Below are 14,942 nucleotides of genomic sequence, written 5' to 3'. Positions count from 1 at the left end.
CATCAATTGAAAGGATCATGTGGTTCTTGCTCTTTGATTTATTTATATGATGAATTACATTAATTGTTTTCCTTATGTTGAATCATCCTTGCATAGCTGTTATGAATCCCGCTTGGTCATGGTGAATTATTTCTTTTATGTATCCTTGGAGTCTACTGGCCAGTATTTTGTTCAGGATATTTGCATCTTTGTTCATGAGAGATATTGACCTATAATTTTTCTATTTTGGTGGTTTCCTTTCCTGGCTTTGGTATCAAGGATATGTTTGCTTCATAGAATGAGTTTGGGAGAATTCCATTTTTTTATATTTTCTGAAATAGTTTATTTAGAATTGGTGACAGTTCTTCTCTGAATGTTTGATAAAATTCACTTGTAAAACCATCTGGTCTAGGGCTTTTTTTTGGCTAGAAGTTGTTTTATTACCTTTTAAGTTTCTTCTTTTGTAATGGGTCTCTTCAGGTGTTCAATTTCTGTTCGCATCTGTTTAGTTAGGTTATACATTTCTAAGTATTTGTCCATTTCCTGTAGGTTTTCATATTTGTTTAAGTATGCTGTTGTTGTTATGTGCCATCGAGTCGTTTCCGACTCATAGCGACCCTATGCACAACAGCTCTAAACCCTGCTCTATCCTGCGCCAACCGCACCACCTCTGACACACCCATCCCGATTACCCCAGTCACCGAATCAATCCATCTCATAGAGGGTCTTCCCCTCCTGCGCTGTCCCGCCACCCTCCCAGCATGATGTCCCTCTCCAAGGACCCGTCCCTCCTGGCAACATGTTCAAAGTATGTCAGACGAAGCCCCAGAATCCTTGCCTCCAAGGAGCAGCTTGGTTTAATCCTCTCCAAGATGAATCTGTTTGTTTTCCTGGCAGTCCATGGTACATTCAGTACCCTTCTCCAGCACCACAGCTCAAAAGCATCCACTCTCCTTCTGTCCTCCCTAGTCATTGTCCAACTCTCTGATGCATAACAAGCGATTGCAAATACCATGACCTGTATCAGGCGCACCTTAGTCTCCAGAGAGACACTGTTGCTCCTGAGTACCTTTGAGAGGTCCCTAACGGCAGACTTTCCCATCGCGATACGCTTTTTGATTTCCTGACTGCTGGTACCAAGAGTGTTGACTGTGGAGCCGAGTATAGGTTTTCATAATATTATGATATTAGCCTTTTTGTTTAGTTGGTTCTGTTGTGATGTTGCTCAGTTCATATCTCATTTGGATTATTTGTGTCTTCCCCTTGTTTTCTTTTGTTAGTTTTGCTAGTGGTTTGTTGATTTTATTGACCTTTTCAAAGAACCAACTCCTAGGTTTGTTGACGGTTTCAATTGTTTTTCGGTTTTCTTTTTATTTCTGCTCTAATTTTTATAATTTCATTTTTTTAGACAGTGTCGGGTTTTCTTGCTTTTATTTTTCAATTTGTTTGAGATGTTGGGTTGGAGAGTCAGTGGTCATTTTTTCCTGCCTAATGTGTTTGCCTATTGCTATAAATTGACCTCTGATTAATGCTTTGGCTGTTTACCAGAGGTTATGGTAAGTGGTGTTTTCATTGTCATTTGTTTTAAGAAACTTTTTAATTTCATTTTTTATTTCTTCTAGTATCCACTCGTGTTCAAGCAAGGTGTTGGTCAGCTTCCAAATGTACAGTTTTTCTCCTTTATCCTCTTGCTATTAATTTCTAGTTTTAAGCATTGTGATCTGAGAAGATGCTTTGTATTATTTTTATGTTTTTTAATTCATTGTTTCTTTCCTTATGGCCCAAGATGTGATCTATTCTGGTGAACGTTCCATGCAAGTTGGAGACGAAGGTATACTGTGGTTTGTTTTTTTTTTTGATGCATTAGCCTATAAATATCTATGAGATTGAGTTATTTTATTGTGTGGTTTAACTCTTCAGTATCTTTATTGAGTTTCTTTCTGGTAGTTCTATCTTTTCTTGATAGTGGTGTATTGAAGTCTCCAAGTACTAAAGTAGTGTTGTCCATTTCGTTTTTCAGTTTTGTTACTATTTGTTTTATATATTTTGCAGGTCTATCTTTTGGTGCATAGATATTTATTATTGTTATGTCCTCTTTTTCTATTGACCCTTTAAACATTATGTATTGACCTTCGTTGTGCTTTGTGATGGTTTTTGCATTGAAATTTATTTTATCAGAGATTAATATAGCTTCTCCTGCTTTTTGTTTAGTTGCCATTCACTTGGTATATTTTTTCCACCCTTTTTAGTTTTTCTTTATCGTCATCTTTCAGTTGTATCTCTTGTAGACAGTATATTGATAGATTTTGGTGTTTTTTTTTTTTTAAATCCAATCTGCTACTCTTTTTCTCTTCAGTGGTGCATTTAAACCATTCACATTCAGTAGGATTATTGAGAGGCAAGGTTATATTGCTATAATTTTGTTGAGCTCTTTTTGGTATTGTTGCTAGTTACTTTGGTCCATCCTGGTTTCTGTGTCACTTCTGTAAGAAGGACATCTCTCAGTGTTTCTTGCAATGCTGATCTTGTTTTTACAAACTCTCTTAGGTTCTGTTTTTCTGGAACTATCTCTTTCTCCTTCATATTTGATGGACAATTTTGCTGGGTACAGTACTCTCAGTTGACAGTTGTGTTCTTTGAATGTTCAATATTTATATCATTTCACTGTCTTCTTCCTCACATGGTTTCTGCTGAGAAAACAGAACTTAATCTTATCTGCTCTCCCTTATAGGTTACTTGTTGTTTCTCCCTTGATGCTCTCAGCATTCTGTCCTTACTTTTAGTTCTGGCAAATTTGATTGTGATATGCCTTGGTGTTTTTCTTTTGTAGTCTATTCTATATGGTGTTCACTCAGCTTCCTGAATATATATTCTCTCATTTTTCATTATGCCTGGGAAGTTTTCTTCTAGTAGTTCTTCCACAACTTTTTTGGTGCCTTTACTTGCTTCTTCTTATTCCAGAATTCCAATGATGTGCAAGTTATTCCTCTTGATGGTGTCCCATATTATTCTTAGGTTTTCTTCTTTTTCCTTTTTTTTTATTCTGCTTTTTTTTGCTCTAGCAGATCAGTGATGACAATTCTATCTTCTATTTTACTCATTCTGTGTTTTATCTCTTCAACTCTTTTCATGTGTCCCTCCATCATGTTGATAGCGTCTAAAACCTTGAACCTCATATTTTGGATCATGATTTCTTTTTTTTTTTTTTTTTTTCAGGGCCTCTAATGCCTTGTTAGTTTTATCTGCATTATTTTAGAAAGTTTTTTAATGTTCTCCTGAGTTTTGCTTCCAGTGTCCTGTGGTTCTTCAAATTTGTTTTTCATCCACTGATAATATTCTATCATTGTTCTTTTGAATTCTGTGTCAGAAAGTTCCATCAGACTGTGGCTTCAGGAAATCCATTGCTACTGTGTCACTTTTATGGGGTGATATCTTGCTTTGGGCTTGTGTTTTGAGTAGGCAGTCTGCTTATTTTAGGACATTACTGTGGTAGAGATTTTCGTGCCTGAGGTGATATCTGGTTCTTGATCTGACGTCACTGCTCCAGAAGAAGGTTGGGCAGACACACAAACAAATGCACATAGGTTGGGTGCACATGTCAACACACATGTGGGTGAGTGGGTGGAAGCTGCACACGCAGATGCACATGGGAGTGGGGTGCTGGAGAGACCTGAACGGAAGCCTTGGTTTTCTCTTCTAGAACTGGGTCTGCCACCCCAGTCAAGCTTCATTTGTCTCACTCCTTCCTATTTAAAGTGATGGGGTTCCAAAATTGCTCCAGCAATCAGCCATGATGCCCTCAAGTACCTCACTCAATTTTCTGCTGCTCTGCTTGCTCCTGGTGGGGGGATCCCGCAGCAGCCCCAAGCTCCCTGCTTCAGTTCACTGAACCCCACTGAACCTCACTCTACCCCACCGATGTTTACTGCACCCCACCAATGCTTGCAGCTCCCTGGCTCTCAAATGTCCACATTGGTCCACAGCAATGTTTTGAGAAGCACCTACATATATTTTGTGCTCCCTTTTTTACAACAGTTTGTTTCCCAAAGTACCCATTTACTCCTGGTGGCTCTGGCCAGGACTCAGTTGGCCTGTGTGTGATCCAAATTCTAGCTCTCAGGTCCTTCTCCCGGCTGTGCTGGGTTCCGGCTGCGCTGGGTTCCAGCTGCGCAGGGTTCCGGCTGCGCAGGGTTCCGGCTGCACCTTTCTACCAACTGAATGACCAAGGACACACACAGGTGACGAGACTCATGCAGGCAGCTGCAAATACCTTTTTAAGAAGACATAAATGGTGATTTTACACGTGGACCTCACCTGATGGGCTGCATGGGAATCAGATTGACTATATCTGTGGAAGGAATCGTTGGAGTATAAGCAGTTACAATTATGCCATGTGGACCATCAATAGATGCTTAGCCCATCAATTACGTAATGTGCGTGTTAAAGTTGGGGCTGAAGAAAATGAAAATAAGTCCTTGAGAAACAAAATATAATATTAAATTTATTCCATCTGAATTTCAAAATTATTTTAAGAGTAGGTTTGAAGCACTGTACTCCAATGATTGAAGACCAGATGAGTTGTGCGATGATATAAAAAAAAATATCATCTATGAAGAGAGCAAAAGTTCATTACAGAGACAGAGGAGAAAGGAAAAACAAAAATACATGTCAGAAGAGACTCTGAAAATTGAACTAGAATAAGACTGAAAGATGTTATGGACAATATATTCAATGACCCAGAAAGCATCAAAAGAAGATGGACGGAATACACAGGGTTATTGTATCAGAAAGAACTGATTGACACTGAAAAATTTCAGGAATTACCATAATAGCAGGGACCAATGGTAATGAAGGAGGAAGTAGAAGCTGCATTGAAGGCATTGGCACAAAATAAGGCCCCAGGAATCGATGTGATAGCAATTAACTTATTTCAATTAACAGACACAGCCTTGGATGTGCTAATCAGTCTATGCCAGGAAATTTGGAGAACTCTGTCTGGCCAATGGACTGGAAGAAGTCCATATTTGTTCACCTTTCCAAGAAAGGTGATCCAGCTGAGTGTGAAACTACTGAACAGTATCATTAATATCATATGCAAGCTGAAGACCACTAAAAAATGTCTAGAAGAGTAGATAGGAAACTGTCAGAAATTCAAGCAGGATTTAGGAAAGGCTGTGGCACCAGGCACATTATTGCTGATGTCAGATGGCTCCTGGCTGAAAGTATAGAATACCAGAAGAATGTCTATTTGTGCTTTATTATTTATGCAAAGGTATTTAACCGTGTGTATCATAGTAAGTAGTGGCTGACATTGAGAAGAATGGGAATTCCAGAGCACTTAATTGTGCTCATGTGAAACCTCTATTGGGATCAGGAGTCTGTTGTGTGAACAGAACAGGGGAACACTTCATGGTTAAAAATTAAGAAGGGAGTGTATCAGGACTGTATTATCTCTCCATACCTATTTAATCTGTACAGTGAATAAATTATTTGAGAAGCTGAATTCTATGAAGAGGAATGTGGCATCAGGAGAGGAGGAAGATTCATCAATAATCTGCACTATGCAGATGAAACAACCTTTTTGCTGAAAGTGAGGATGAACTGAGGCACTTGTTGGAGAGGACCAAGGAATACAACCTTTAATTTCTATTGCATCTCAGTGTCAAGAAAACAAAGATTCCTACCACTGGAATAGGCAACATCATGGTGGGTAAAGAAGATACTGAAACTGAACAACTTGCATCCACAATTAACACCCTTGGCACCAGCAGTCAGGAAATAAGGATATATATTGTATTGGGAAAGTCTGCAGTTAGGGACCTTCCAAATTATTGAGGAGTAATGATGTCATTTTGAGGACTAAAGTGCATCTGATTCAGGAAATAATGATATTTCTGATCATTCTGAGAACTGAACAATGCATAGGGATGAAAGAAGAAAAATTAATGCCTTTGAGTTGGGGTGTTGGAGAAGAGCACTGAACATCCCATGGACTACCAAAAAACCAATGAAAAATGTCTTAGAGAAGGTGCATCCCAAGTGCTCTTTGGAGGTAAAAATGATGAGGCTTTGCCTCCCTACTTCAGGCATGTTGCTAGGAGGACCTATTCCTTGGAGAGGGATATGATGAAGGTAGAGGGCTGGCAAAGGAGATAAAGATCCTCAACCAAATGGATTGACACTGCAATGGGCTCTAGTGTGTCAGGAAGTTTGAGAATGGCACAGAATAGAAAACAGTTCAGATCTTTTGTTTAGAGTTGTTATGAATTGTATTCATCTTGATGGCGCCTAACAACACTATATCCCTGCCATTGGAGAGGGACATCATGCTTGGAAGGATGTGGAGCAGGCGAAGGAGAGAAAGGCTTCCAATAAGATGAATTAACGCAGTGACTTCAGCAGTGGGCTTCAGTGTTTTAGGGATGATGAGGATAGTACAGGATAGGACAGGGTTCAGACTGGCTGTTTGTAGGGCGGATATATGAGTCGTACTTGGTAGCTTTTAACAACATCCACAACCAAACACAATCAAGCGTTCTGGGATTGCCATTCTCAGAGTCAGCCACAGTTTGCTGTGATCCGCACAAATGCCTTTGCATAGCCAATGAAACACAGATAGACATTGTTGTTGTTGTTGTTGTTATGTGCCGTCGAGTCGTTTGCGACTCATAGCGACCCTATGTACAACAGCCCTAAACCGTGCTCTATCCTGTGCCAATCTCATTGCCTCTGACACACCCATCCTGATTACCCCAGTCACTGAATCAATCCACCTCATAGAGGGTCTTCCCCTCCTGCGCTGTCCCTCTACTCTACCCAGCATGATGTCCCTCTCTAAAGACCTGTCTCTCCTTACAACATGTCCAAAGTATGTCAGACGAAGCCCCAGAATCCTTGCCTCCAAGGAGCAGCCTGGTTCAACCCTCTCTAGGATGAATCTGTTTGTTTTCTTGACAGTCCATGGTACATTCAATACTCTTCTCCGGCACCACAGATCAAAGGCGTCAATTCTCCTTCTATCCTCCCTAGTCATTGTCCAACTCTGATGCATAACAAGTGATTGAAAAAATCATGGCCTGTATCAGGCACACCTTAGTCTCCAGAGAGACACCGTTGCTCTTGAGTACTTTAGAGAGGTCCCTAACCGCAGACTTTCCCATCGCAATATGTTTTCTGATTTCCTGGCTACTGGTGCCAAGAGTGTTGACCATGGAGCCAAGCAAACTGAAGCTGTGAACAATCTCAATTTCTTCGCCATCCATCCCGATGCTACCGATTGGTCCAGTGGTGAGAATTTTTGTCTTCTTGACATTGAGCCTCAGTCCATATTGAAGGTTGCAGTCCTTGACCCTCTGCAGTAAGTGCATGAGGTCGTCCTCAGTTTCAGCGAGCAGGGTTGTTTCATCTGCATAATGCAGATTGTTGATAGATCGTCCACCAATCCTAACGCCACGCTTCTCCTCATAGAGCCCTGCCTCTCGGATAATCTGCTCTGCATACAGGTTGAAAAGGTATGGAAATATGCAAAGTTAATTTTTTAAAGTTTTTATTTTTGTGCTTATGTGAAACTTATACTTGGACCAGGAGGCCGTCATCAGAACAGAGCAAGGAAACACTGCATGGTTCAAAATCAGGAAAGGTGTATGCCAGGGTTGTGTCTGATCTCCATACCTTTTCAATATATATGCAGAACAGATTATCTGGGAAATTTAGTTTTATGATGAGGAATGGGCATCAGGATTGGAAGAAGACTCATCAGAGTGGTTACCTGTGTTATGTAGATGACACAACCCTGCTTGCTGAAACTGAGGAGGACCTGAGACATTTGCTGTAGAAGGTCAAAGTCTGCAGACTTCACTATGGATTGAGGCTCAATATCAAGAAAAGATTCTCATCACAGGGCGATTGGCAGCATCATGACAGATAGTGAAGAGATTGAGATTGTTAACAGCTTCAGTATGCTTGGCTCCACAACCAACAGTCTTTGTACCAACAGCCATGAAATCAAAAGACGAATTGCATTGGGAAATGCTGTCAGGGACATCTCCAGAGTATTGTGGGCAACAATGTCAGTCTGGAGACTAAGGTGTGCCTGATCTAGGCCATGGTCTTTGCAATTGCTTGCTATGCACCAGAAAACTGGGCAATGCCTAAAGATGATAGAAAGAAAATGGATGCCTTTGAATTGTGGTGCTGGAGAAGAGTACTCAATATACCATGGACTGCTAGGAGAACAAAAAAAGGTTTGTCCTGGAGAGGGTGAAACCAGACTGCTCGCTCCTTGGAGGTAAGGATTCTGAAGCTCCGTCTGACATACTTTGGGCATGTTGCAAGGAGAGACCAGTCCTTGGAGAGGGACATCACGCTTGGAAGGGAGGAAGAACACCAACACAAGAGAGGAAGACCATGAAGGAGATGAATTGTCTCATTGATTAGGGTGATGGGGGTAGGTGTGTCAGAGACAATGAGGATGTCTCAAGATAGAGCAGGGATCTGAGCTGTTGTACATAGGGTCACTATGAGTTGCAAACAACTCTATGGCACATAACAACAACAACAACAACAACAACAATTTCAATGAAGAAAAAAATTTAAAAATATGAGAATCAGTGGTACATCACTGTAATTCTCTGATTAACAATCCTCCTTATGAATATGAGTTGGTATAGTACTAGTATTTAGCTTTTCTACATCACAACCTCTGTATCTTGTAGGGTAACATGCCTCTGTGAAATAAACCCATGAGCTGATTTACTTACCTCTGTGTTGTCTCTGTCTTAGACGTGTTTGGTAGGGAGGACAGGATCAGTGACTGGAACTTCTTCCAGTGCATTATACCAGAAATAATGTCCTGTAGTGAAAGCAGGAAAAAGGTACCAAGTGTGAGAGAAATGGCTAGCAGGACAAAATCCAGCAACAACTTCTATTTCATTCAACTGTACTTGTTTTCAGTCTTAGAAGTTTAATTTGTAAATTTAACATGCCATTAAGTATAATTTAATTTTAATAATAATAACGACAACAATAAATGATAACTGTACCATAAAGGACACTGAACAAGACAATACATAACGATGTTTAAGGAAAATGAGAATTTTCCTCCCTCTTTCATCAGGTTTATGAGGTACAACATGTCCTCATGATGAAGGGCAGACTTGGTTTTGCATTTTTTTTAATACACAAAATTAATATTTATTCTACCTCTGTGTCATATTCTGGATCTTTCACCAATGTTACACAAGGAAGGGTAAAAAAGTAAAGGAAGTAAATGAGAAGAGAAATCAGAGTCACAAATGCTATCAATATGGAAGCAAATTAAAATCAGTGGCCACCAGCATGAACACAACAAAAACAATGCTGTGAAAACAAAGGTGCTCTTGATCATATGCTATTTCCTGAAATGGTTCTGCGTCAGCCAATTCTTTTTGGTACAGTGACTCCATGCATTTCTTCTATCTTCTTTTGATGCTTCCTAGATCTCTCAATATTTCCCCCATAGCATCCTGAAGTTGTGAAACTTGAGGCGTGAATGTACAAGAAGCTGGAGTCAGAAAACTAAAAGGGAAGAACATGTCTGGCATTTCTGAAGCCAAAGAAACCAAAGAACAAATTGAAACCTAGAGTTGCAATACTTTAGGATGCTATAAGCAAAATACTGAAGGATCCAGGAAGCATCAAAAGAAGATGGAAGTTATGGTATATTCACATAATGGAAAACTTTGCAGCACAAAGGAGCAATGATTTTGTAAATTATTACCTAACAGGGGAGGGGCTGGAGAGGATTATACTAAGTGAACTAATGCAATCTCATAAGGACAAATACGGTATAAGACCATTATAGAATGAGTATGAGGATCACACAATTTTATGGGTGGAGAGAGGGGTGGGTAAATGAAAGAGAAAAGATCTGGTGTGAAAAACAATGTATATAAACTTTCGAATTTTGTATGTAAACCAGTATAAAAGAAATTTTTTTAAAAAGAAGATAGAAGGAATATACAGAGTTACTATACCATAAAGAATTGGTTGATACAGAACCATTTCAGGAAGCAGTGTATAAAAAAGAACACTTGGTAATAAAGAAGGAAGTCAAAGTTGCTCTGAAGGAATTGGAGGACAAAAAGCCACAGGAATTGATGGACTATCAATTGGCATATGTGAACAAACAGATGTAGCCATAGATGTGATCATCATGTCATGCCAACAAATTTGGAGAATATTCATTTGCTCTCCTCCTCTAAAAGGTAATACAACAGAGTGTGGAAATTATTGAACAATATCACTAAAACCACATTCAAGCAAAATCTTACTGAAGCATATCTAAAAATGACAGAAAACTGCCAGGAATACAAGCTGGGTTTAAAAGAGACTGTGGGCACTAGAGCATACATTGCTGATGTAGATGGATCTTGGCTGAAAGCAGAGAGCACTAGAAGATGTCTATTTGTGTTTTATTGACTATGCAAAAGCATTTAATTGTATGGACCACAAAAAAATTGTGGCTAACTTTGAGAAGAATGGCAACCCCAGAACACTTGGTTATGCTCGTATGAAGCCTTTACTTAGACCAAGAAGCTGTTGTCGGAACAGAGGAGTCAAATAGCGCATGATCCAAAAATAAGAAAGGATATGCATCAGGGCTGTATTCTTTCTCCAGACCTGTTCAATCTGTACTCTGAACAAATCACTCAAGAAAGTTGGACTTCATGAAGAAGAATTTGGCATCAGGATTGGAGCATCATCAGAAACTTGAAGTGTTTGCTGCAGAAGGTTAGGGACTGCAGCCTTCAATATGGATTGCATCTCAGCACCAAGAAAATAAAGATCCTCACCAAAGAAAACAAAGGCCAATAGGCAGCATCATGATATATGGAAAAGAGATTGAAGTTGTTAACAATTTTATCTTTCTTGGATCCACAAGCTACACCCTTGGGAGGAGAGGCATTGAGGAAATATGTTGTGAAGGACCTCTGCAGAGTGCTAAAGAGCAACACTTTAAGTGAAGAGACTAAGGTGTGCCTGATCCAAGCCATGGTCTTTTCAAATGCTTGCTATGCATCTGAGAGCTAGACAAAGATGACAGAAAAAGAACTGATACCTTTGAGTTGTGGTGCTGGTGAAGAATACTGAACTTATTATGGACTACCACAGTAGGTAGTTCTTGTGTCCTGGTGGTATGACATTCTAATGCAATTCCAAAGGCACCTGGTTTGAATTCACCAGCTGCTCTGCAGCAGAAGGATGAACAATCTCCTCCTGTGGAATTAACTGCCTCTGACAATCTGCGGAGGGTCAGCTATAGGTCGATTCCAACTTGAAAGTACACAACAACAATGTGTACTGCCAAGAGAACAACTAGCTCTATCCTAGAAAGGGGGAAACTAGGTTTCTCCTTGGATGCAAGGATTTTAAAGCTCTGTCTTATATACTTTAAGCATGTTGCCAGAAGGGACTTGTATTTGGAGAAGGACATCATGCTTGGAAGGGTGGAGGGTCAGGGCAAGAGAAGATGACCTTGGATGAAATGGCAATGGGGTCAGGTGTGTCAGACTGTGAGGCTGGCTCGAGTTTGAGAGCCATTGTTCATAGGCTGTCTCTGAGTCTTAGTCAATTTGGTGCCACATAACAACAACAGATTAGGCCATAAGAACTCCCCATTTTTTCTAGGTCCTCAAATTTGTTGGGGTTTATTGTTTCATAGTATTCTGTTATCCTTTTATTTCCAGCTGTTTGTGTTGTGACATCATTCCATTCCATTTCTTATTTATATTATTAGCATGTTCTTTTTCTTTGCCAGTGTCTTTCCAATTTAATTAGTCCTTTCAAAGAAATAATCTTCTTGGCTTCCTTATTCTTGCTGTTGTTGTCCTATCCGGTATTTAATTATTTTCTGGAGGCTGTCAATATTTTTTTTCTGCTTGAAGTTGATGTTGAGTTAAAGTGTTGATTTTAGATCTTTTAAAAAATTTGTATGCTTAGTGGTAATCTGACCTCTGAGTATTGCTTTTGCTATTTCCTATGATAGTCCCATGTGGTATGTTTGTGTTTTCATTCTCATTTTTAAGAAAAAATTCAAATTTTTAAAATATTTTTTCCATTACCTAGTAATGTTTGCAAACAGAATGTTTGTTTCCGTGAACTTGTTATTTCCCCCTTGATCTTCCTTTTACTGATTTCTAATTTTATAGCATTGTGATCAGATGTTTTGAAGCATTTTTTAAAATAAAATTGTACTTTAATTGTGATCTTAACGAACATTTACAGAGAAGTTAGATTTTCATTCATTCATTGTTGCACATTTTACCCCCTCACCCACTCCCCCACCTCCCCCAGTCCACTTTGCAATGATATATCTCTTATTCTGGGCTATTGTCATGCTTATAATGCCTAATCACATATTCATTTTAGATAAGAGTGGATAGATAATGGTAATTGCATTGGAACAGATGAAAGAAAGAACTGTTTGAAGTATTTTTTAAGTCATTGAAATAAATAATATTGTGACGTAACATATGGTATCAGAAGTGGCATTCACTATCTAAACAACATGCCTCTGGAAACTCTGTTGACTCTAAATATTAATAGTTATAGAAAAGCTTCAGACATGTTCATAAGGTCACTATGAGTCATGCTTGACTCGAAGGCAATCAACAACAACAACAACAACAACAACATATGGTATATTCTAAATGATGTTTCATGTGCCCTGGTTGGGTGTTCTGTTTATAAAATCGAGTTTGTAACTGTATTTTAAAATTTTCTGTCTCTGATGGGTTTCTTTCTAATAATTCTGTCTTTCATTGGGAAGTATTGTATTCAAGTCACCTACTCTTATTGTGGAATTTTGAATTTCTCTACTTACAACTGTAAAATTTTTGTCTCTTGTAGCTCTGTCATTGGGAATGTGGATGTCAATTTGGTGCGCTGCTCTAAATGTGGCTGTGAATTACGTTGAGTTAGGTCATTTATATGTGTGTCTAGTGAAAGGCTAGAAGTCCAATAATAGGTGGTATCCCCACTAATCCAGGGCTGCTGCAGGCCAGGCCAGCTGAGCCTCCTGGCTCCCAGAGGGAGTCTGAATACAAAGCCATCTGCATGTTCCTGAGCCAGACAGAAAATGGCTCAGGCCTGCCCTCCGCTGGAGCTGGAACAGGCCCCTGGAGAACATTCCCTCACTTGGTGGGGGGTGGTGATGGAGAAAGTTACTCCCCTGATCCCAGAAGTGTATGGAAAACAAGGGGCCAAATTATAACTTTCTGTTGTCGCTGGTGTGGATAATGCTGTAGTTCTGGGTTCCCGCTGTGAGCAGTTAGCTGTTCAAAACAGTCAGGCTTCATTGTTTACAATCAAGTGCTTCATTTGTCTCCTTATTTGCTGTTTTCATATAGCTGCTTATTTTAGCCACTGTTGGAACTACAACATCTTTTTCTTCTAAACTTATCACTCCATTCACATCTGTAGCTTTGGCTTCTAGTGTATTAGGTGAAGAGGTGAGATAGGGCAGGCAAGCTAGACTGCAGGAAGGGTGTCTGGTCTTAGGTCGGAAAACCACATAGTAACATTTTCTCTTAATACACACACCATGTTACCAAGACCAGTTAGTTTCTGCTAAGCTGCTTTGTAGGTCACTGTTGTTAGGTGCCACTGAGTCAACTATGAATCCTAGTGACCCTATGAACAACAGAACTGAACCTTGCAATGTCTAACTCCATCCTTATGATCTCTGTTATGCTTAAGTCCATTGTTACGATCTCTATAATATCCATGTTGTTGAAGGTCTTCCTCTCTTTTCTCTGACCCTTTACCTTTGCAGCATGACACATTTTTCAAGGACTAGGCCCCTCTGACAACTTGCCCAAAGTATATGCAACCAAGTTTCACCATCTTTGCCTCCAAGGAGCAGCTTGTTCTCACTTCCTTCAACAGACCAGCTTGTTTGTTCTTTGACAGTCCACAAGATATTCAGTACTCTTCTCCAGTACCACAATACAAAGCCATTAATTCTTCTCTCATTCATTTGCATTGGAAGCAAATGAAAATACCAGGCTTAGATTACTACATGTTAACTTTTAAATGGATATTCTTGCTCGTTAGCACATGGGACAGCCTATTTTCCTAACAACATATGTCTTCTGATTTTCTGACTGCTGTTACCATGGGTATGGATTATGGATCCAAATAAAATAAAATTGTTAACAATTTCAATCTTTTCTCCATCTATCATGATGTTACCTATTCGCCCAGCAATGAGATGTTCTTGGTGTTGAGATGTAATCCATATTGAAGTATTCTGTTTAAAGTCCTCCTCACTTTCTGCAAATAAGCCTGAACTATCTGCATACTGCAGGTTGTTAATAAATCTTCAAGTCTTAATGTCACATTCTTCTTCATACATTCCAGCTATATGAAATACAGAATTATTTGCTCATCATACAGATTAAATAGGTGGTAAAAGGATACAACTCAGATCCACACATTTTCTAATTTTAAACCATGCAGTGTTCCCTTGTTTGCTGGAGATTCTTAATCTATGTATAGGTTTTGCATGAGCACAATAAAGTGTTCTGGCATTCCCAGTCTTCTCAATGTTATCCATAATGTGCTTTGATCCACCCAATCAAATGTCTTTGAATAGTCAATAAAACACAAGTAAACATCTTTCTGGTATTCTCTACTTTCAGGCAGGATTCTTTTGACATAAGCAATGATAAACACTTGTTCCATAGTTTCTTCCAAATTGAGTTTTAATATCTGAAAGCTCTCTAGCAATGCACTTTTTCAGCCATTTTAAAACAATATTCAGTATAATTTTACTTGTCGTTGTTGTTGTTGTTATGTGCCGTCAAGTCGCTTGTGACTCATAGCAACCCTATATACAACAACCCTAAACTCTGCTCTGTCCTGTGCCAATCGCACTGTCTCTTACACTCCCATCCCAATTATCCCAGTCACTGAATCAATCC

The 14,942-nt window shown here is 39.4% G+C and overlaps 1 protein-coding gene across 1 annotated transcript in view; it reads right to left on the bottom strand.

Annotated features, from left to right (window-relative positions):
• LOC102866468 (primary ciliary dyskinesia protein 1-like) overlaps nt 1–14,942 on the bottom strand; it is a 274,244-nt gene that overhangs the window by 53,836 nt on the left and 205,466 nt on the right. The window contains exon 20 of the mRNA XM_006902504.1: nt 8,739–8,830. Coding sequence (XP_006902566.1) covers nt 8,739–8,830 — 92 coding nt within the window. The remainder of the gene's footprint in view (nt 1–8,738; nt 8,831–14,942) is intronic.

This window comes from Elephantulus edwardii, unplaced genomic scaffold (assembly GCF_000299155.1).
Source record: "Elephantulus edwardii isolate Elephantulus edwardi_28Jun2011 unplaced genomic scaffold, EleEdw1.0 scaffold00419, whole genome shotgun sequence".
In the NCBI taxonomy this organism is placed as follows: domain Eukaryota; kingdom Metazoa; phylum Chordata; class Mammalia; order Macroscelidea; family Macroscelididae; genus Elephantulus; species Elephantulus edwardii.
This window is presented reverse-complemented; position numbering and strand designations above follow the sequence as displayed.